This window comes from Mytilus californianus, unplaced genomic scaffold (genome assembly GCF_021869535.1).
Source record: "Mytilus californianus isolate M0D057914Y unplaced genomic scaffold, xbMytCali1.0.p SCAF_7, whole genome shotgun sequence".
Classification (NCBI taxonomy): Eukaryota; Metazoa; Mollusca; class Bivalvia; order Mytilida; family Mytilidae; genus Mytilus; species Mytilus californianus.
Window position 1 is genome coordinate 89,099,870 of NW_026262723.1, and position 23,422 is coordinate 89,123,291.

Genomic DNA, 23,422 nt, shown 5'->3' on the forward strand with positions numbered 1-23,422 from the left:
TATTTTCTTGTATTTGAATATAAATTCTGACCTATAACCTAACATACAGTGACATAGGGATAGGATCCATTGATATGCTGCCAGAATTATTTAATAAATTGGTAAGATCTTGATCTTTTTTGTTGTTTAAACAATTTATATTGTTCTTTTTAGATTTTTGGCAGAGAACATTAAAAATTATGAAATTTAATAACATATTTGTATTTTTTCAGTCTTCTAGAAGCCAGCCAGCGATAGGATTGAAACAGACTTCCAAATCAAGGGTAAGCTAACTTTTTAATGAAAATATTATTAACAGTAGAAATCGGTCTACAACTTGAAATATAACCTTTTAATCAGCAAGTTGACATTTATGCACAAAAAATACTATCTGTGTCTTGCCACCTAGGGATCCTATCATCCAAGCATCCATGTCACAACTTACGTTTACTCACCACTACCTGAAAACAGCTTGACAATATGATAAAAAAAAGAGTGAATACATGTTTTCAAATCCTGTTAGGCTGTCCAAACAATAAACCTTACTACCATACATGTATAACTAGCAAATCCTAGGCTGATGTTCATTATAATAAACGGATCAGTATCAAATATAGAACCAGTAGCAAAGTCCCTGGTTAAGGTGGCCAGAACTGCCCTTATAGGTAAAGTTTTCTTTTTGTTTAGTTTAAAGTTTAAACATATTTTATTTGCTCAAAGCAAAAAAAGATCATACACAAGTAAAACATACTTATGAAGTCTTCTCTTCTTTTTGTTGGATATTGCACAGAGAAAACTCACTGGTTTACTCATGGTACAGAATTGTCCACATGGTTTAAAAGAAATAACAAGATATACATTGTCAAGATATACATTGTCAAGATATACATTGTTGTCAAGATATACATTGTTGTCAAGATATACATTGTCAAAGATAAAACTTGTCAAGATATACATTGTCAAGATATACAATGTCAAGATATACAATGCCAAGATATAAATTGTCAAGATATTCATTGTCAAGACATTTATTATCAAGATCCCCCTTGAGAGTAGCAATCATACAGTAAACAGTATTACAATTTCATTTCTGATATGTGCATGCCCAAATATTGACAGCGTATTTCTTCACATGAAAGTAAAAACTATTAAATCACTCCCAAGTTTTACAAAACACTTTTAATTGTGTCAGAATGTTTATCAATTTAAATGCCACCAAAGATTTTTTGTCAGGAAATTCATTTACCAAATTTACACTGATCAAGAAACCTGTTTTGTATTTGCAACCTTATTCATTATCCATCCCTGTTCTATTCTGTCAAAGTATGGAGTTTCACAAAAGGCAGTACACCTTCTTAAATATATTGTAATAAAAACAATATTCACATTCTAAGTAATTTGTTATTATATACCTTGATATGTGACAGAAACAATATTAATTCTAGGTCTTTCAAGTGTAAATGAATTATCAGTGTTTATGACTTTTGACATGCAAGGTGTCATTTTACAAAGAATTAAAAGCAGCTTATTTATTAATATATTGTTTTTCTTTTATGCCCCCACCGTAGTGGAGGGGGGCATTAAGGTTTTACCCTTGTCCGTCTATCCTTAAGTACGTCCCGAAATTGGCTTCTATTCTCTAACTTTAATTTGCCTCAACCAAATGTTATGAAATATACACAATGCTTATTACCACAAAACTCAGACCAAGATCGAATTTGGGTGGCGTCACTTTTACGGTTCTTTAGTTATGTACATTTATAATGTTATATGCAAGCGGGGGCATCATCTGAGACCAATGGACACATTCTCTATTTATTTACTACAATGCATTTCCAAATTTGGAAATATGCAAAAAGAAATTTGAACAGTTACACAGAACATCAATGAAGGTGATTCTTTTCTTTCATGAACATTTTTAGACTTTTTACAAATACTTGGGAAAGAAACTTCTGTTTATCATACTTATAAGATAGAAAAAAAGTTTTTTTGAGTTGGTGATAATGTTTACAAGTATTAAAGTTGTGCTAAAAGTGTGTTGTTTTTTTTAAAATAAAAAGCTATGTGAAGATTTTGTCTGAATTTATAGTCTTTATCCAGTCACTTTGAAGTACTTGTAAATAACTTATTACATCATTTTAGAATTATCAGTTTATTCTGTCACTATATATTTTATCTCCTTAAAAAATAAAGCTGGTCTTAACTTTATCCAGTCACACCAGGGGAGATAATCCAAACATATGATTATCTCTGTTAAGTATTCTGTAATGTAGATAATCATCAAGTTAAGACTCCTTAAGATAATTTTGAACACTGGAGGTTGCTGGGCTGAACTTAGGGGTCCAATACCACATCAGATGTGATACTGTTGTTTAGAAGATAGGTGTAAGTAGAGTCTGAGACAACAGTCTGAATACCTTTCTATTTATCATCATTATTGTCATTCTTAGCATTTGTCAGCCAAAATAAAGTGGTGTTCAGCTAATTTAAAGGACTTACAATTTGTATTCCTCTTCATTGAGAAGAATCTGTTTAATTATGCCAATTTTTACTTTACTTTAATTTTCATAATTCCAATTTCAAATTTTTTAATTGTTTGCAACTTTTTGATTACAAAACTGATAGATAACAAACATAATACATGTTACCTACATGAGTTTGTTCAAATTAAAAAAAATCTTAATACATGGCTTTTTACAAACGATCTATTATATCAAAGGATTTTATGTTTTGTTTATGTCAAGATAATTTTTTTATTTTTTTTTGTACCTTGGTTTTCCTGATATAAATGTCTGTATGATGTCATGTCATTAATTTAAGTCTAAATTTTTATATTAAAAGTCCGAAGTTTTTTTCCCAAAAGGTTATGTAACTGTGATTATGCAGGTCTATACTTTAGAAACACCTGTAATTTTTTTGTCCTTTCTATTATATAACTGTCAGGCTATATAGATAATCTTCCTATGAAATCTTAAACCTGTTCTTTGTCACAAAAGAAAACCATGAACATATGACAACTGTCATTTATATTGTGTATAATCTACCTGGATTTAAAATATTATTTAATGGGTTAGAAATTATATGGCATACTTGGTTACTTAGGTCAACTGATCTGCTTATCAATATTACCTTAAAACTGTCATTTATAAATAGACTGATTATGTACTTGAGACTTAATTTCAAAAGATGTTTATATCATTTATAAAAAAGTATATATTTGTTGTGGTGATGTAAGACTTAGGAAAATTTATATTTTCTGTAAATTACAAAAATAGGAAATCCCCTCTTCAGTCAGATGTTTGTTAATAAATCACATGCGGTATATTGAAAGTTATAATTAGGAGTTTTGTACAAATTTAAAATGAATCATGGTAATAATTTAAAGATTTTTTCCTGTGAATGATAAAAGAGGGTTCTCCTGTTTTTATTTAAAAACAGGAACCCTTTGGTGGTACAGAAGGTATGGAAATGAAATGTTACTATATTTTTGGAAAGTATGCTGAAGACTATTTTTGCTTCTTTTAAATCCTCATATAAAGTAATGGGAAATCATATAATTTTAAAGTAGAAAGTATGGAAAATGTTGTTTTTCTTTTCTGTCCTAAGATTCAACTATTAACATTTTTTTTGGAACTGTATTAATTTTTTTTCTTAACTAAAATACATTAGTTTTTTATTTGTTTCCTGGGACAAACTTCGCATATAAGAAAATCACCTTTTCCTTAAATCTGTGACCAAGGAGGTAATATAACCTTTCTGCTGTGACCTTATATATGATCATTTATGCTCCAGCTGAAATAATCAAATATTAGCTTTTCCCTTTTTAACCTATTTGTACTCCAGAAAAAATAAGAGCTACTATTGACCACTTTATTTTGATACATCTAACAGGTTGGTGAACTGTCTATAAATAACTTATTACAACCTTGATATTTTTTAGCTCAAGATTTTGTTTTGAAAGATAATGCACATGATTAAGTTCATTTAGTTAAAGTGTAAAATTAGGCATTGGTGCCAAACATCTCACTGCAAATCAGGCAGAAAATTAGGGAAAAAGAAAAACTAATTCAGAGCATCCCTACATAATAAAGTTAGATACTCAAATTTCAAAACATTATATACATTGGATAATTGTTAAAAGTATTGTTTAAGATGATAACATACAAGGTGTGTATGGTTTTACTTTCAAGTTATATAACATCAAAGAAAACTATCTTATTAGAACATATATTTGTATCTAATGCAGGCATATTGCCATTTCTTATATAACTACAATATTTTTAGGCACAAATTGTCTTGTACTTTCTTATATAACTCAATCTTGAATCCTAAATCACCATATTTCTGAATCAGTTTCAAATTCAGGTACAAATGGAAAAGAGTATTCTAACTTTTAAGATTTAAATACCTTTTAGGAATTGACCAAGTTTAGCTTTTTATTTCATGATTGTTCATAACATTATGATGAATTGAGGAGGTTTAAATTAAAAAAGGTTTTCTTATAATGAAATTTACTCTTTTTAATATGAAAGCAGACTGCTTCGAATTAAACAATAGTAAATACTTGTATAAGGGGAACTTACTGGAATTTTGCAATCAGAAACTTGTTTCCAATATATAAGTGTGTTTTGCACTGGTTATTAAAGAAATCAATATTGTTTTTGTTAAGGATATACATTCTTATTCCTTATAATTTCATGTTGTTGTGTCTTGTCATAGAGTAATGATGACTAAGGGTTCAATATGTGTACCTCTTTTTCTCATCAAAATCAAAGTTAGACAATTTACTGATTAAAAAGCATTGAATGACATTATATAGGAATATATGTATATAATTTATGCAAAAGTGGAGGAGGGGATGTAAATTTTTTTGGGGAAATACTTAATTTAAAGTGGTCATCTAAGGATTTGTACAGTCTTACCCAAACGGGTGTTTACATTGCATAATTTAATTAATGAGTGAGTCAAAGACATATGCTGCTGAATCATTGATAACTAAATTATCTACATTGTATCACTGTTTACGTTATAGATGCTTCATTGACAGTAAATCATATTTAGACATAAAGTTGTAGATTACTCCCATATGTATTGGCAAGTTCTCTACTAATTTAGATATTGAGGTGTCTTATTTTTTTTCTGATTTTAGATCTTCTTTACAACTGGGACTAATACATTTAAATATTGGTCCCATTTTACATGGAATAGTAAAGCTGAATATATAATTCTCAGTTTCATCATGGAAGTATTATATTGAATATAATATGGAAGTTTTAATTGAATATAATACTTCCACGGTTTTATATAAGACACAAGATATTACTGATAAGATCAGCAGGATCTGAAAGATCTTAAGAATTTTTCTTCATCTTATTTATCATGTCGCCAGGAAAACTGCATTTGCAAATATTAAATCAGCAACTTTTTAACTACAGTACTGTTATTCCTTAATTGACAATAATTCATATTTAGACAAAGTTGTAGAGAACTCCCAAATGTATTGGCAAATCAGATATTGAGATGTCTAAATTTTTTCGATTATATCTGCTTTGCATCTTGGACTAAAACATTTGAATATTGGTTCCAGTTTACATGGAATAATAAAGCTGAATATACAATTCTCAGTTTCAAAATGGAAGTATTATATTCAATATAATACTTCCATGTTTTCATTTAGGACACAAGTTATCATTGATAAGATCACCAGGATATAAATGAAAAATACTGAGGTCTTTGACTTTTTTCCACTTTTTGCATATTTTTGGAAAACATGTTTACCTAGAAATCAAGGTAAATAAAAAGAAATTAATTGCTAACCTAAAACACACTGACATGATAAACTTGCCAGAAGTCATTTCCTCTGCCAGTGGTATCAGTGCCAGCTGCTGTAACACCCCTATTATAATCATGGTACAGTCTAAATTCAAAATGTGGAATCTTCTGTTATTTTCCCTCCCCCTCAGTGGAAACATTGGAATTTTTTTACTTATGTCAATGTGTGTGATATTATTCCTGTGAAAATGGACTTTTAACCAAAAAATACAGCATTTGGAATTATTGAACATGAATAACGTAGTTATAGTGTTAAATTGTGACACCAGTTTTGATAATTAAGGTAAGAAATTCAGATGCTGTTCCACAGTGCTTGTGTTGTTTACATTAGTTTATATGATTTACTTTATTCTGACCTAAGCATGCTAAGTGTTTATAGACATGATAGAAGTGTGATCTGGAATATAGTTGGTAGCTCATGTTTTCCTGTCCTAGTAAGTAAATGTGTCATTATAGGGTCATAAGTTTAAAGTATTTCTAATTTCTAATGGTAAAATTTTAATTTCATTTTATATAAACAGAGATTTATAAACCAGAGACATATATATGTGTATATATGTCTCTGTATAAACCATACATATTTATGTCTCTGATATAAACATCTACAAAACATGATTTATAAATGAAGGTCTCTGAAAGGATTTATTTTGGACAATTAAAATCCTTGGTTTCAATAGTTGACACTGATATGTTTTTATATATATTAAAAATTTTGGATTTAACATAAGCTCGTTTTCTGATGCTTCCATAGACTATTTTATACTTTAAAAAATGATTGATTGGAATTAAATAAAACTGTGGTAATACGTTTTTGTGTTTTTGAGCAGCTTTATTTAATTAAATTGATATGATAATACAAACAAACATTTCACATTGTCTTTTGTTATCTTTAATATGCAAACTTGTTAATTGAGACCAGATGTAAATTTTAAAGATGGGGTCAATTAGATTACAATAATTAAGGTAAATCTCACATCTGTTAATTGCCTTTGATGTCTATGTTTGTTTGTTTATATAATCACTCCAAGAGAAAGTCATACCTGGTTAATATCTACCTGTAATCTATAGATCTCTATAATTATTATACAAATTTATTACCTTTGGACAAACAAACCTGTATTTAAAGTTTACCAATAGAATTGCAAGATTTGATAAAATTTGACTGTAAGAGGAACAAATTTGATTTAAATCACTGTAAAGTTGGTCTTTTGGAAATACATTGTATAAGCTGTCTGTTGCACTCCTTTTAATTGGGTATGTATTATAATTTTACAACACACTTCCTTCAGATTATAGGTATACATTTATCAATTGGTTTCTTTTTGGTTTAAAAAAGGAACATATCTATTGCTTTATAGTAAGTTTAAGATTCTTTATATCTTGAAGATTCTTGTATTATTTGTGTAAAGAAGAAGAATATCTCACATACGTTTCGGTAGTACCAGAAACCAGAAAAGGGGTCACTTATGATCATTTCTTGTGTTGTGTGTTGAATATTTGATCTTATATTATAATTTTTTTATGATTAATATTTATTTTAAAGTAATCAGTACAAATTGTTATTGTTAGGGAGAAATTTTATCCTAATACAGAGGTTATACATCAAAGATGATGTTTGGTTGTTTTTTAACAATACAAGTATAGATTACTGATATAAAATCCATAGAGGATAAGACTGAATAACAATGAGTGATGTTTCTCCTTTATGACCAGGAATAAAGTTACTTCTTAATTGATATCGGTACTAAATGTTATAGTTTGTTTGGAACACTTTGGTTCTAGGAATCAATTTGGTAAAGTCTGCCAGACTAACAGAAATACTTTTGATTTATATCATAATAAAACTTGACAGATAATACTTAGCCATATAAGTAATATCGTTTTTCTGAAGTTTACATTGCCATTGAATATGGAATGCCTTCTCAGTTCCTATTCGTGAATGTGCTTTCAGTTCTCTGACAGAAGTTGTTTGAATACTAGTCTCAACTTTGTAAATCAGTTGAAATAAACATGTATACTAGTAATTTTCAAATTTTTTTGCATTTTGATTTCAAAAGGAAATACAGTCAAACATGTATAAAAAGATCATCCTCAGAACCAGAGAAAACTGACCTTACAAGAGAGGCGACCCTTTAATTGAGGTTAAAATCGAAAGTACACAAATGTATTACTACAGTGGGACAGGAAGAGGGTAACCTGATGATAAGACAGGTTTTTTGAGATGACCTTTAAAACAATCTAAATTATAAGAATGTTTATACTTCTTCTTCTCAGTAAAGACAGACTCGATCTGAAGTAATGCTGTAAGAAAAGACCCCTGTGTCAGAAAGTCTTGACAGACAGATATATTTGTATTAAATTTGAATACATTTGAAATGTCATGTTTTATATATTTTATATTGTTTTCTTTTTTCAGCCTTCAATATTTGGTACTATTGCTAAAGAAAAACCAAAGAAAAAAGAACATAGACTTGTAAGTGTTAAGTTTCTTCCTGTACAGCAAAGAATTTGGTAGGCTTAGCTTAGGTTTAAGCTTAACTAGAGGGAAGATCAAACAGGACCTCTTTGATGAATGTTTAGGGAATCCTTTGCAAATCTGTGGCTATTTTAAGAAATATTCTTATGATTAGAATAGATGATAAGACTTAAAGTTATACTGAAATATCCAGGACATACAAATATTTTTCTTGTTTTATATTTTGTCAAAATATATAGTCAATGTTTGCCCTTTCTGCTCAAAAACCTGGTAAATTCTCACAGTAAATTTAGGAGTCAATGACCTAGGTGCCATTAGTAGGAAGTCATTACTTATGATTCTCAAGCTAAGATGAGTGAAGTATATTAACTAAGTACTAGGAATAACAATAGTATGTCCAAACTTGGCCAGGATCCCCTACAGTAAATAAGGTCATATTGAGAACATGACTGTAAAACTCAAGGTTAAGTTTGTTTGGTTGACAATAGTTTTTTCATATCTAAAGATAACTTTTTGGATAAAACCCAACAGTCACACTGAAGACATCGTTATCAAGTATAAAAAAGTCATTGATCCTTTTGGATCACATTCAAAATACATGCTTTTGATCAAGGTTAACACTTATTTTTATGTCTTCTCATCATCAAGTGTTTGTGACCACATGCTTTTTATAACAACTTTTCATGCATCATGTTGTACATGTATATATTTTAGCCAAAACCTAACTGAATATAATTTAAGAAAAGTATAACAAAACTACTTTTAAATAGGGTACTCCATCATGTCCATGCTAAATGGCTAAAACAAACCTGTTCTATAGAAGAGAGGCGAAAGATACCAGAGAGACATTCAAACTCATAAGTCGAAAATAAAAAGTACACAAAACACAATACAGAAAACTAAAGACTGAGCAACACGAATAGTTCTCTCATCTAGTCATTTTTGTGGTACATATATACATCCCCGGCTTTCACCATGTGCACCAGATCTACTCATACATGAGTCCTTTACAATAATGGCTTCTCCGATTTTCTCCACCAATATATATTATGTACTCCTTCACATCAATGGAGTTAAGTGTTCTCCATAATTTTTTTAAATAGCACCATCATAGCACTGTTTCCAAAAAATATACCACCACATTTGTAAAACAGTCTGTTAAAATATTCAGAAGGCACCATGGTACCAAGGGGAGAACACTTGGGTCAGTTCAGCACCATGGGACCAAAGATCAGTTCAAATCTCACAAAGAAAACCATACATGTACCAACATTTTTCATTTCCAGGCCACCTTCACATTAGGGAAATACTACTTTATTTACAATTTGCATTAATATCTGAATATTCAATATAATAAATTTTTGAATATTAACCTCATGTTGTTGAATAAAGATTCTTGCCTGTTTTTACTTATAAAAGAAGTACATGTAGATGTGCATGATTAGAATGTGATAGTTGAGTCATCATGGTTATATTAACTGACATTGTAATAGGATCTATCATTTGAAATAAGTAATTGTCACATTATGTATCTTTGTTAAGCAGTTCTGCAAAGAAAAGCTAACACATACAGAAAATGTCTTTGAAAGCACATCCAACTTGCGTCATTCATGAGTGAATTAATCCCAAGTGTCAAGTGTTACATGTATTATGTAAGATGTAAATTAGTTAAAAATATGACTGATATCTCTTTTTTTTTGCATTGTGTGAATCTAAATGTTCAGAGTTTTTTCGACTATAATCGGTATATCATACTATTGCCCAATTATGTAGACGACTGTAAGAGGTAAATTTAAAGTGTATATTTTGGCATATTAATTAAAAAGAAACTCAAAAATTTTAAATTTCATATAAGTCATGTTAGAATTGCAAAGGATTTGTAAGAGACTGACAGTCATTACATGTATAAAGCAAATTGCCAAGTTTCAAATCAATTTTGAGTTCACATGATACATGAGAAAGTTGTTTTCGGATGAAAACTGGCCTTGGATGACAGCCTGAAAGGAAATAACTTGTTGAGGTATAGGGCCAACAGGAAAAGAGTTGTACATCATTGTCAACACCTTCCGTAATTTAACAGTCTTTAACTTGAATCTCCTTTGATAATGTTTCTGACTTCTGAGCAAAGGATCTTTCATTTTGCATTAAGGAACATCTTTTTGTTATTCTGTTGCTAATGGATAACCGTGTGGATTATAATTCTAACATAAGAGATTCTAGAATGGAGGTCAATCTCATCTATTTGCTGCAACAATTAAGGGTAGGTGGCAGTTATAAATTTGCCAACATTTAATTGTTATTTGATTACTGTTGTCAAATCGCATATGACGTAAATGCAATCTAAAGACAGAACTGACACCTTTGTTAAGATAGGAAATTAAATGTTGAACAAGAGATCAATATCAAGCACTGATTTTTCAAATACAGGTTGACTAAAATCAATAAAATATTGCATAATTGTAAACATTTCAATGATTCTGGCTATAATATGCTGCAGATTTATGATCCGATACCCAGTTGTCAATATTGTTGCGTGGCATTTTGTTTTTTAAAGGGGACAAGATTATCACCTGCATTTTCATTTTGGTGAGTGTTATAAAGTGGAAATTTTGTGTTGTAATTTCCTAATCATTTATATATTTTAAAACATCGAAAAAAAAAATGTTCATTAATGTTTGCATCAATAGGATTTAGATTTAAGGTCAAACAAAAACGTATGTGCTTTGAGGGCTTCCTCCTCAAGAAAAATAGAGTAGGTAGGTATTTTTATGGCCCGCAACAAAGTTGTCGTGGCCATAAAGTTTTACCCTTGTCCATCATTTCGTCTTTCCGTCATTCCGTCATTCCGTCATTCCGCAACAAACCATTATACACAATTTTTTCTAAACGCCTTCAGATATTGGGTTGATTTTTGGTATGTGAGTTAACCATGATGAGTCACAGATCAAGTTTAAGTTTTGTTCCGCTATGCTAATTTTTGCTGAAATTACAGGCTTTTGACTTTGATAAATTGTTGAAAATCACAGTTATACAGCCTTTTTTTCAAAACGCTATCAGATATTGGGCTGATTTTTGGTATAATAGTTAACCATGATGTATTTTAGTTCAAGTTTAAATTTTGTTCTGCTCTGCTAATTTTTGCCGAAATTACAGACTTTGGACTTTGATAAATTGTTGAAAATCACATTTTTACGGAATTTTTTTCTAAACCCCTTCAGATATTGGGCTGAATTTTGGTATGTGAGTTAACCATGATGAGTTACAGATCAAGTTTAAGTTTCCTTCCGTTCTGCTAATTTTTGTCGAAATTACGGGTTTTGGACTTTGATAAATTGTTGAAAATCACAGTTATACGGATTTTTTTTCTATACCCCTTCAGATATTGGGCGGATTTTTTGGTAAGTGAGTTTAACATGATGAGTTACAGATCAAGTTTAAGTTTCGTTCCGCTCTGCTAATTTTTAATGAAATTACGGACTTTGGACTTTGATAAATTGTTAAAAAATAACAGTTATCCCGACTTTTTTTTCTAAACACCTTCAGACATTGGGCTTATTTTTGGTATGTGAGTTAACCATGATGTGTTACAGATCAAGTTTAAGTTTTGTTCCGCTCTGCTTATTTTTGCCGAAATTACATGTTTTGGACTATGAAAATTATTAAAAATCACAGTTATACGGACTTTTTTTCTATACTCCTTCAGATTTTTCGCTGATTTTTTATATGTGAGTCTACCATGATTAGTTACAGATCAAGTTTATGTTTCGTTCCACTATGCTGATTTTCATGTCGTTTCAACACATCTTGTTAGAAGTACATCCACTTCCTGTTTGCTGATAGTTTGAAATTTAACTTCTCATTGATCAAGGAAATTTTTCATCAAACAAGAATTGGTCTTGAGAGCTGGATACTATCCATGCATGTTTGTGTCCACATGTGTTGTTGAAATTGCAACTTTTTGAGACGGGGCCATTCATGTCGTTCCAACACATCTAGTTTTTATATTGCTATTTTGTTTACCTTGAGTATATAGGGAAATTGCAAATTTTGTTACTATTCATTACCAAAACTGCCAGATAATTGGGTAAATTACCCGATTCAATGGTAACTAAATTATTTAATTTTGTGTGAGAATAATTTCTAGTATATGAGGGTCTGGATGAGGTTTATAGAAAACAGAAAAATGCCCTGAAATTAATTTAAACTTAAAAGAATAGAGATTTAAAATGGTGCTTAAATATTAGAGAAAGGAAAATCAAATTATGGGCGAAAATCATGATTAAAAATAAATATTTGAAAACCCCATTCTTAGACTTCAAGCCCTCATTTATAACCGTGACGTCTAAATTGAAACATCGTTGTGTGTTGACATTTCCCCTACGCGTAGAACTTCAAATACACAGAGTTTCATTGACTTTGGTAACAATCAAAATAAAATATGCATCAATCAACATGCACAGAAAATAATTTATATGTTGCGGTTCTCAAGTTTTATTCTCACTATTTTAAATTTATAGTTTTCACTAGCAGGGAATTTAAAATATTTAAAGGAGTCACTTAAATTCCAGAGAAATATTTATTATATGTCTGTTAGTTAATACATAATGTCAGTTTATATATATATAAAAATTTCAACCATATACTGTTTTCATTTATCATGAAGACTTCAGAATAACGTAAATGTTAGTACTTCGCCAGTTGTCATTTTCATCGTGAATGTAAAAAAGTTCAAAACCATTTAATAATTTGAAGACCTTCCAAGGAATACCAGGACGAAACACAACCAATACAAGTGCCGTGGTGCACTTAACATGTAGCATGTGTTTATCTCCTAGTTTATCAAGAAATTCTGCTGTTCAATCCAACCGTCGTTTTGGGATGATTATCTATTATGATAATTCGTTGATTCGTGACCCACGACCAAGCGAGTAAATGATCATCACAAAAATTATTTCAAACAAACCTAAATCGTTGCGTTTGTTTTTCTGTTTTGAAAATTCTGTACAGGTTTCTTCTGTCCATCGAACAAGGTCATAATTTCTTTTGATATGATGTTAAATCATATGTCACAGTGAGATAAAGCCACCTATATTAGAGTGTACAACGCCTTGGAAATATATTGGGAGATTAAGCTTTTGCGCTGGCTTTCAGCTACTGCTAGCAAGTCAGGAAACTGACTTGTCAGTGGTTGTCTTATGTGATATCTTCACGTGTTTTGTTGTTTTTATAACTTTGAGTTGACCGTAGATTAGATAGTATCGGTTTAAATCATACACAACTTTCTATAGAATCAGGACAATTTTTAACTTAACAGATCAATCTCCTGTATCCGTAAAAAAATTTAAATCTGGGAAGTTCACTGAAAGGATTTGATTTGAAAAAGTGGTAAATGCTTTTGATTTATGTATTCATCTGAACACTGAAAATGATGCAGGTACCAGAAATCAACTAATAAATCGGTAGTATCTTAGTGTAAGGTATATAAACATTGTTTTGATGAAATAAAATTAAACAACAACTATTATTTTTAATTGATTCTTCTTGTTCAAATTGTAAAAACCTCGATAGCGTCTGACCCCCTGCCTCGGTAAAAACAGAAGGCAAGCTACGCCACTGGTTGTACTTGTGTTTTCCCTATAGATTAAGAATAAGTTCCTTTTTCCACTATAATATTAAAAGTATACATGTTTTGGATTAAAAATAGTCACTATACATAAAAGAGTTAAAAGCTGCATTTCTCAAATTTACTTAAAAAAAAGGGGGTTTTTGCTGATGCTTCTTTTATAGTTAATTATGTTCATGTACATATGAGTGAAAGTGATACTGCAATGTGATTTGTTGTATTGATTCAAATTGTCAAGTACATATAAAGAGCGCTTTTGAAAAGTCTATATAGGGGAAGTCAAACATAACTATGATGTTGTAACAATTTAAAATTTCCTCAACTTCTATATTTGTTAAAAATTACCACAAGTTAAAAATAGAATAAAGAATGTAAAAATTTATATAAAACAGGTTGTGCACATTGATCAACCAGAATTTGATATATCAGCAAGCATCTGTCATACAGCTCATTAGTGGTGGGTTTTCTTTTTGACTTTTACGAAAATGTATGTGATAATCATACTTACCTACATGTATCTTTAAATCCTTATTGTGTTGTAATGCATTCAGAATCATTTTATATACAAGAAATAATGATATATTTTGCAGAGTGTTGGGCCACAGATGATAAGTCTCTCTCGCATGTTTGATCTAAGACCATCAGGATACGACAGCCAGGTACCAAGTCATTACACCGAAGACGAGGTATGTGTTACTTACTTAAAAAACAAGGCATAAAAAAGATATAGTATTAAATTTTTGTTGAGATTAAATTTTTTAAAAGCTGAGAAAAATATGAGAAAACTTAGTCTCATTTGATTAGAGAGGAAAATAGAAACCTGATGATGACCTGCTAATAGAAAGGCTTGTAGTAAAATGAAATTTCTAAATAAAAACTTTCTGTTATGGTTCTAAATGACCAAAACTTTCTGCAGAACTTTGTGTTGTATAGATTTATTGTTTTTTTTTTTTAAGAATAAAGGAATTTAATTAAAAGAATGTCTCCACTCGTGTTTTTAAGCTAAAAATTTTCAAACTTTATATGAATTGTATTGGAAAAGTGCAAAATTGTGACGGTAGTTAAGAAGTAGCTTTTATCAAAAAGCAAGACTGTCATTCTTTGTACCATAAATTCTATAAATTTGATAATATAGAGTTACTTCCCTTGAAATATAACAAAGTCTCAATTAAAATCTTTCCATATTTAAAAAAAATATTATTGCACATGTCTCAATGAAAATTTAAAATGAAAGTTTTGAAATTGTGTTTTTTTTTATTAAAGTTTTCCATATTAAGAAAAAAATGATCTTCACCGAACATTTGTTATGGTTGACAATGTGTTTGTTGAACATTATTGATCTCATTTATCATGTATGCTTGATTGTTCTGTGTATTTTGGGGTAGCAGAGCATGAAATATTATAATTACTCCTTGTTGCCTACTATTTTATGTCATTTTAATGCATTTTTACTACTGTTAAGTTGTTATTGAATCAATGATTCTGATTACTGGTTAATCTATTTTTCAGTCATATTTATGCCAGTAAATCTTGACGGTATTTTTACCTGCCCATCATAATTCTATAGATTAGCACTAATTCAGTTTACAAAAATAGTATATAATTTTGTTATAATTATAGATATGGAGAAATTCTTTGGCAGCACTTTTGATATAGAATGTTAGATTATTGTTAATTAAAGCTTTTTTATGAATAAATAATATCCATCAATTTGTAAGAGGCGGACATTGATTCTTAAAACTCCTCAGGAAGATTGTTCTTCAGTAAGGGAAAACGTTGGATGATTTCCTTTCAGTAATTGCCAGGTTTCACATGCAGGAGGAAAAACAAAGTTCATATCTTTTAAGATGTGTTGGATTACATCAAAACAATTTAATTAGGGCATCATTCATATATATATATATATATATATATATATCAGAGAGAGCCTGCCAAGTTTCATAAGTATTTACCGTGTTGATGAAGTAAACAGCCGCTTTAGGAATCTATTGCTCTGTATGTTGTTGAAGTAATGTTGACAGTTATAACACATTGTTTATGGAAAATAGACTGCCGTTTATAGCCAAGTATTTTATAAAATCGGATAATTTTTAATGGCATATTGACTTTATTGAGCTGTGATCAGTCATGTTGTTATTAATCCATATTGCTGACTCGGTTTAATCACCTCTGATTCATCAGTTATCGTAAAAGTGTGTAAAACGTAATTTAGAATTTAAAATTTTCAACAGGCGTTAATCTTTGAAGAGGGGAACCTAATGGCTGGCTCATTGGAAGCCCTGATACAACACCTTGTACCAACCACAAACTACCATCCTGATGTAAGTATATTTATACATAATCCGATGGGGGAGGGAAAGGAAGGGGCCAATATGTAGGAGGTATGGAAGAGATAAATGGGGGATAGAAATTAGGGGGTCAATAAGTAGGAGTTATGGAGGTGATGGATGGGGAGGGAAAGGAGGGGTCAATATGTAGGAGATATGGCGGTGATGGATGGAGACGGAACAGGAAGATCTAAGATGGGCAGCAGATAGAATATTTTACATTTGCACAGTTACATCCAAATCAGAGGGATCTTTTCATCAGCCAAACATAAGGACTAGAGATGAATCTACTGGATAAATGAATATATTTTCTTTTCAAGAACTATCCGTCTGTCTGTTCTTAGAGTTAGTTATTATACTATGTAATATTTGTTTAATTCATATTTGTATATGTGTGTGTCTATGTGTGAAGGAAGGGGGTGTCTATGTAATATGAAAAAAAAAACAATTGGTTGTCATTTACGAAAATGTCACTAAAATGTCAATTCTTAAAGGAAATGTCAGATGTTCTTCTTATGAAAGTCGTCTGATAAAACAAAATGTTAAATGTCAACAGGGGCATGTTTTCTTTTTAAGCTTATTAATCTGTAGCAAAATATTAGTCCTGTGGTATAGTATTGTGGTTTTCTCATTACTGAGGTCTGGGAAACATATTAGATATGGTAATTCTTTAAAATGTCTTTTCTTAGAGAAAAACCATTTGGATGGAGTATATGTATGGATTAGAAATGATTTGTGAGGATATAATTGGTCTGTCTGCCAGATATTTTCAGATTTTATTGATTAATTGTCAGCCTGTGCCATGAAATATTTCCAAAAAGAAAATAAGAAACTGATAGTACATTCTGGTTGATGGTGCATGGAGACCATGTTACATTCAACATATTAATCATTTAAGATGGCATGAAAATCTGCCCTAAATTTGTAAATTGTTGGATACAAGACCAGGCACACATATTGTGTATTGATGTGAGTGCCAGCTGTTCCATAAAGATTAATGGAGATTTTATAGTTATGATGAGATGTAATTACAGAGGACTTTTCATTGATTACTAATGAAGCCTTCAGGTTTTGATTACATTTTATTGCATTTTATTGATAAACAATCTACTTTTATCTACTTTAAAATCATTGGGCAGGTAACAGCTGTTTGTTGGTAACCTAATGTATTTTACTTCCTGTTTTTCAGAGAACCTATGTTTTTGCCTTCTTGTTGAGTTCAAGGCTTTACATCAAACCTCATATACTTCTGAAAGAAGTCTGCCAGGTTAGTTTTATAAACAAAATAAACATGGCTCAAAGTTCATTCTGAAGACGTCTGATTTTTAAAAATATATGACAGATGTACTGGTAGAAGACTAGTACATGAATCTAGTTGTCACTAAAAACATGATAATATTCAAACAGATAACATATGATTATTGTTAAAAAATTCTCCAATCTTTAATAATAACTAGTATGTTTAGAAACGATCAGGGAGGCAAGTGAATGATGGAAATAGCCAATCCTTCTACAAATGTAATAGGTCATAGAAAAGTCACCAGAACCAAATTCTAGACATTGGTCAACACCAATCCTAAATGTAAGGGTTAACAAAACAAAATTCTAAACAGCAGTCAACACCACTCCTGATTGTAAGGGTTTACAAAACCGAATTCTAGACATTGGTCAACACCAATCCTACTTGTAAAGGGTTTACATATGTTTTAATTTTCCTTTAATTTTTTCCTGGCAAGAGACAGAACCTCATTACTAGACAATACATCCTATTGGAGAAAATTGTTATTGTATACCTATTAAAATGGTCAGTGGAAACAAATGTCTGGCATCTTATCAACCAAACTTTCCACCACAATTATTTGATAAGGTGGCATTTTTGTGTATGTTTTCTAGTTGTATGCTAAACACCTACTTACATTTTTTTAGTTTCTACATATAGAGAGCTTGTACAATTTCAGATTTGTGTATTCCAACAGAATTTGGCTGAAGATGAAATAAAACGAGAACAACTAGGAACATTTGGTCCAAATATACTACAGTTGTTAGGGTAAATACAACTTTATTTTATCAAATAGATCACCAATTTAAAAATCTTTAATTATATTTAATTTTGAATTGTTTTGATTTGCTGTTTCCAGATTTAGAAAAAGTTATGACATGCATATTTTAAAAATAGATCAATCATTTATACTCCTCTTCTGACAAAGGTCACATTTTCGCTTTTATTTTTTTTTTTGCCTCTAGAGGAAATAAACATCCTTATCCCATGAGCATCACAAGTTGGAATGTCCTTTGTGGAGGTGGTTTTTAAGAAAAAAAAATTCTCCTGCAAAGATTACCGTATTTATTTTTATCCTGAACACTTGTCAGACAGGAGATTGGTACTTGAGAAAAAGTGACAATTTCTACCACATAATAAAACAGCGTTTGATCATGCATTGTATGTGTGGTTGTGGCTTCCATTGACAATTTCTTGATTTACACCAAGATGTGTTAAATGCGTTTGGATACCCTGCATTTTTCATGCTTTTCAATAACACATGGTCAGATGCTGAAAGACCCCTCCTAAATTATTGAAAACTATCATTCTGCATTGACAATAATAGCTTGGTGTTTATTTGATACACCCTTTTGTGCTAACGCCCTCAATGTGTATCTTGTTCTTGATAAGTCAAATGATGAGATTATGTATGTGTGCAAGATTCACAACAGGCACCTGTCACGCTTATAGATAACTGTAGACAATGCTATACCTCCATGACAATATCATGGTGTTCTGTCAGTCTCTCATATTATGTTAGACACTAATTACAGGTACATGTCTACATTGATTATTAAGTTGATATCAGAGAAAAAATAAAAAGTATCTGACAGTCAGTGTGAGGTACGAAAGAGAGGAAAAAATGTTTAAAGCAATTGATAGGTTGGCAGATTTTTTCTTTTTTTTTGCAAAATGAGAGAAAATTGAATTCTGATTAATAAAGTTAAGATTGTATAGAAGAAGAAGAAGAATTTTATTAATCTAATCAAGAACCCATAAAGGGCATCATTTACAACAATATTAAGCACAATATGATTGGAAAAAAGAAAAACTATATCCTAATATAATACTATCATATATTGGACAGGATCAGAGCCTAACACATCATGTGTCTTACATAACATTAACAATAATTGCATAATAATTTTATATATTTTGTATCCACCTGGATCTTATTTCTAAACACTTAATTATATAATTGCCTAGGCACATAAGAGTTGGTAAATGCTCATTTGTGAACAGCCAGAAATATTTTTTATCCTTGGGTAATTCTTTAAAATTATTACAAAAACTGTTTACTTTATCCCATAATAATTTTCTCTGTTCGTTATATAAAGGACAACTTACTGTGAAATGGGTCTCATCTTCAATAGAATTTGATCCATGTGATAGGCAGTGATGACATAGACGCTGACTTCTCTCTATGTATTTTTTACTATACCTATCTTTCTCAATTTTAAGATCATGTGCACTTATTCTCAATTTACATATAGCTCTTCTTATATTAAAATCTTTAATTGATAAATAAGCCTCCTTTACGAAGTCAGTCTTGAGGTTGAAATAATTTTCTAATTTACTATTACCTTGTGATAAGGTATCAGATCTTTTGACCCCCCAAAATGTTTTAAAACTGTTACAAAGTTTACATTTTACAAATTTAATTAATCTATTGAGCTTTGTATTCAAATTTTGTATATCAAGTGATTGAAGGACATATCATACTGTATATATACAGTTAGACAGACTAAACAGGTGTTTGAAGTGAAACAAGTTATATATGTTCTGTCAGTCAAACTATGTAGTTGAGGCACATCATATTTTCCAATTCATTTATTGCTTTTCAAACATTGCAAGAATAACAAGACTCCAACTGTTGTGTAAAGTTTAATTTAAAGGCAACACCAATGTCAGCCCACCTAATCCAAGTCAGTTACACTTAAGACCAAAGGAAGCTAAATGCATAAACATTTTAAAAGTCGTAATAAAGTATTCAAATGGGTAATGCATTCAAAGAGGTAATGCATTCAAAAATGAAAATATGTTTATTGGAAAACATTGAAAGTAAATAAAACATTTTTTTTACAGGGAATGGACAGAAATGTTTCCCTACGATTTCCGAGATGACAGAATGATGAAACAGTTAAAAGAAATCACCCAAAGAATCATTAGTATTTATCCAGAACTCCAAACAGAATTTGCTAGTCTTACTCATAACTTAATTAATAAGGTAAGCAATGGTAAAGATGGTCAGCTGCACCCAGGCCTGTACTTAGTACAACAAAAAGATAAAAAATAATTGGATTTTGTGATTATCCATTTGAAAAGAAAGAACCATCTGTATACAAATATTGTGGTTATTAGAAAGTGTGTACAGCTCAGCGTGCACTAAATTTGCATTATACAATAAAACCACAGAGTACAAACCACAAGCATTTTCCTTTTGAAATAAACACAGGATTCATTGATGAATATTTTTGTAAACATATTAGCCACATTATTCTTATCAGTTAACACAAAGTTTTCATTCATAAAAAGTTTAAATACAGAAGGTTTTATGTTTATTTTATCAGACTGATGAGTAACATTGGCAGTCTAAAATTTAGGTCAAAGATATTACTAATGTTTACGATTGTAAAAAATATACTAAAGTTAATTTATGTAGTGCTAGGTCATATGTTGTAATGGACCACACCTTCAACAACTTTTGTGGAAGCCATCACATAAAAGTGTCACATGTTGCACTTTAACCTGAGTTATCCCTCCATGAAAGGTTATTAAACTTTCAACAATGGTTGTCTCCCTTTAACCTTGGAAATAATCCAGTATTTGGGAATTTTGAGATAAAACATTGGGATAAGCAAAGATCAGCTGTTAAATAAACTTGTGACTTCCTGTAATGTTTTATTGATAAAATCATTAAGAAGCACTTGATTACTTCAGTAAATATAATTGATTGTATAATACAGATGTTTTGGGGTAAGAGGATGCTGTTAGTGGTTAATAGTGAAAGTTTGGCACTTTTACTAGTATGGACATTTATTTGAACATGTTCCAATAATGAATGTGTTTTGCAAGAAAAGGATGTTCAATTTTGATATAAAAGTCACAGATATTTGAAAATGTTCCAAATTCCTTAAAGTAGAATCAAAAACATTTGCACATCTTGCAAGTTCATTCATTAAAATGATAGATTGGATGCTAATTAAATAATAAATACTGATTCACTTCCACAGAATTTATTTACAGTTTCTTGTCTACTTTAAATGCATAGCAATTTTAAAATTTTTCTTTATATTTTTTCAGTTGTCCTCATTACATAAATATGAAGAAGAGTTGTCCAAGATCAATACAGAAGCTGTCAGAAAATCTAGCATTCAGGAAGTTCCTACAGTAAGTTTTTTCTCTGATTTTACAGATTCAAAATTATTACAATGGAAAGACACCATTAATGATTCACAGCTTTCAATGGAAGGTCGAAGGGATTAGATATTAAAGAGTCTACAATACAACTTGTACACCTGTTGTTTTTTTCCTCTTTTTTTCCCCTTTTATTCATTTGCAACTTCAGTTCATGTTTTTCAGTTTCATGCCCCTCAGGTTTGTAACTTACCTTCAGAGAGAAGATGACAGTTAATCACATACCAATAGATTATCATAAATGCTTATAGGGATTGAGAAAAGGCCGAAAGTCAACTCTTTTTTGGTATCAAAACATTAAGCTTGTTTGTTTTAAGTTTGTTAATTTTTTTTATGTAAACCTATACAGCTTGACATTAAGATGTTACTACTTTAACTTTTCCACTGATTGATTTAGTCGATTACAAAGTGTATCAAAAGCACATTCATTTAAATATTTATAGTTTATATAATGCTTTTTTTGACATTTAATATGTCACTTTCTTTTATATTGTAGACTGACATTACTGAAATCTGTCCAAGTCCATTAGAATGTGCACAACAACTCACTCATATAGAATTAGTAAGTATAATTCATAAGAAGTGATCAAGTAAAAGATTGTAAAAATCTGTACATTTTGATCTCTTATGTGGTATGATATTCTGAAAAGTACTTATAATATATTATGTAACAGATGTTTAGTATATTTAAACCTAAATTGATATATGCAAGAAATTGTAAAATTATAACCATCTGGATTATGCATCACTGAGTTCAAAGTATTTTTTTACATTTTGTTTTTACATGCTTCACCTCTTATTTACGTTTTATAATAGAAATGAATAAATCTAGAATTTTGTTAAATGTCAACATTTTGTAATATTTATTTCAGGAACGACTTGGACAGATTGGTCCAGAAGAGTTTGTTCAAGCCTTTGCCAAAGAAACTGTCAGTTCAGAGGTATGAGGTTTTGATAAATAAGAAGGTTGTAACTGAGCAAACATTTATGATTAACAAAGAGTGTAGTTAAATTATAATGTTTTTTTTAAAGTTATATTATGTTTCTGTCTACTAAAACATTAAGTTAGTTGCCAAAATGAAAGTAATGTATACAAACTATTTGTTAGGTAATTATCAATACCTCAAGGAAATCTCAGACAAGTTATTTCATGGATATTAAATTTTGTGGTTTGCCAATATCTTCTTGCAAACCTATAGAAAACTTGAACTTCGTTGAACATTTAAATTCATGGTTTGAATATACCCACCAAATCCACGTAAATTGATATCCACCGGATAATAATGAATCCACAGTATGTATTGTAAAAGATATTTATTTGATTACACTGTGTTATTTTATTTCAGACATCCTTTAAAGATATGAAGAAAACCTCCAATTTAGAAGCTTATGTTAATTGGTTTAATAGATTAAGTTACCTAATCACAACAGAAATATGTTCAGTAAGTATAAATGATATCACAAATAAGTAGTATATTTTGTTTTCATTCAAAATATAAAAATAAGAAGATGTGGTATGATTGCCAATGAGACAACCCTCCACCAGAGACCAAATGATGTAGAAGTTAACAACTATAGGCCACTGTACTGCCTTCAAACATGAGCAAAACCCATATGTATAGAAAGCTTTAAAGGCCCTTAAATGACAAATAGTTCATTTAAGTGCTCAATGTCATGAAAATATAAGGGACACTTAATATACAGGTAATAAAAGCACCAGAAATTTA

At 30.2% G+C, this 23,422-nt stretch overlaps 1 protein-coding gene across 4 annotated transcripts in view; it reads left to right on the top strand.

The window, feature by feature from the left end:
* LOC127710211 (ras-GEF domain-containing family member 1B-like) overlaps window positions 1-23,422 on the top strand; it is a 59,661-nt gene that overhangs the window by 30,085 nt on the left and 6,154 nt on the right. For 2 of the 4 annotated variants that reach the window (XM_052215968.1, XM_052215969.1), the window contains exons 5-15: window positions 213-263; window positions 8,228-8,284; window positions 14,501-14,596; window positions 16,142-16,231; window positions 17,427-17,504; window positions 18,196-18,284; window positions 20,364-20,505; window positions 21,582-21,668; window positions 22,192-22,257; window positions 22,568-22,636; window positions 23,042-23,137. In XM_052215968.1, the coding sequence (XP_052071928.1) occupies window positions 213-263; window positions 8,228-8,284; window positions 14,501-14,596; window positions 16,142-16,231; window positions 17,427-17,504; window positions 18,196-18,284; window positions 20,364-20,505; window positions 21,582-21,668; window positions 22,192-22,257; window positions 22,568-22,636; window positions 23,042-23,137 (921 nt within the window). Of the gene's footprint in view, window positions 102-212; window positions 264-8,227; window positions 8,285-10,358; window positions 10,548-14,500; window positions 14,597-16,141; window positions 16,232-17,426; window positions 17,505-18,195; window positions 18,285-20,363; window positions 20,506-21,581; window positions 21,669-22,191; window positions 22,258-22,567; window positions 22,637-23,041; window positions 23,138-23,422 lie in introns of those variants that run through there. The other 2 variants (XM_052215970.1, XM_052215971.1) reach the window with 2 other exon arrangements.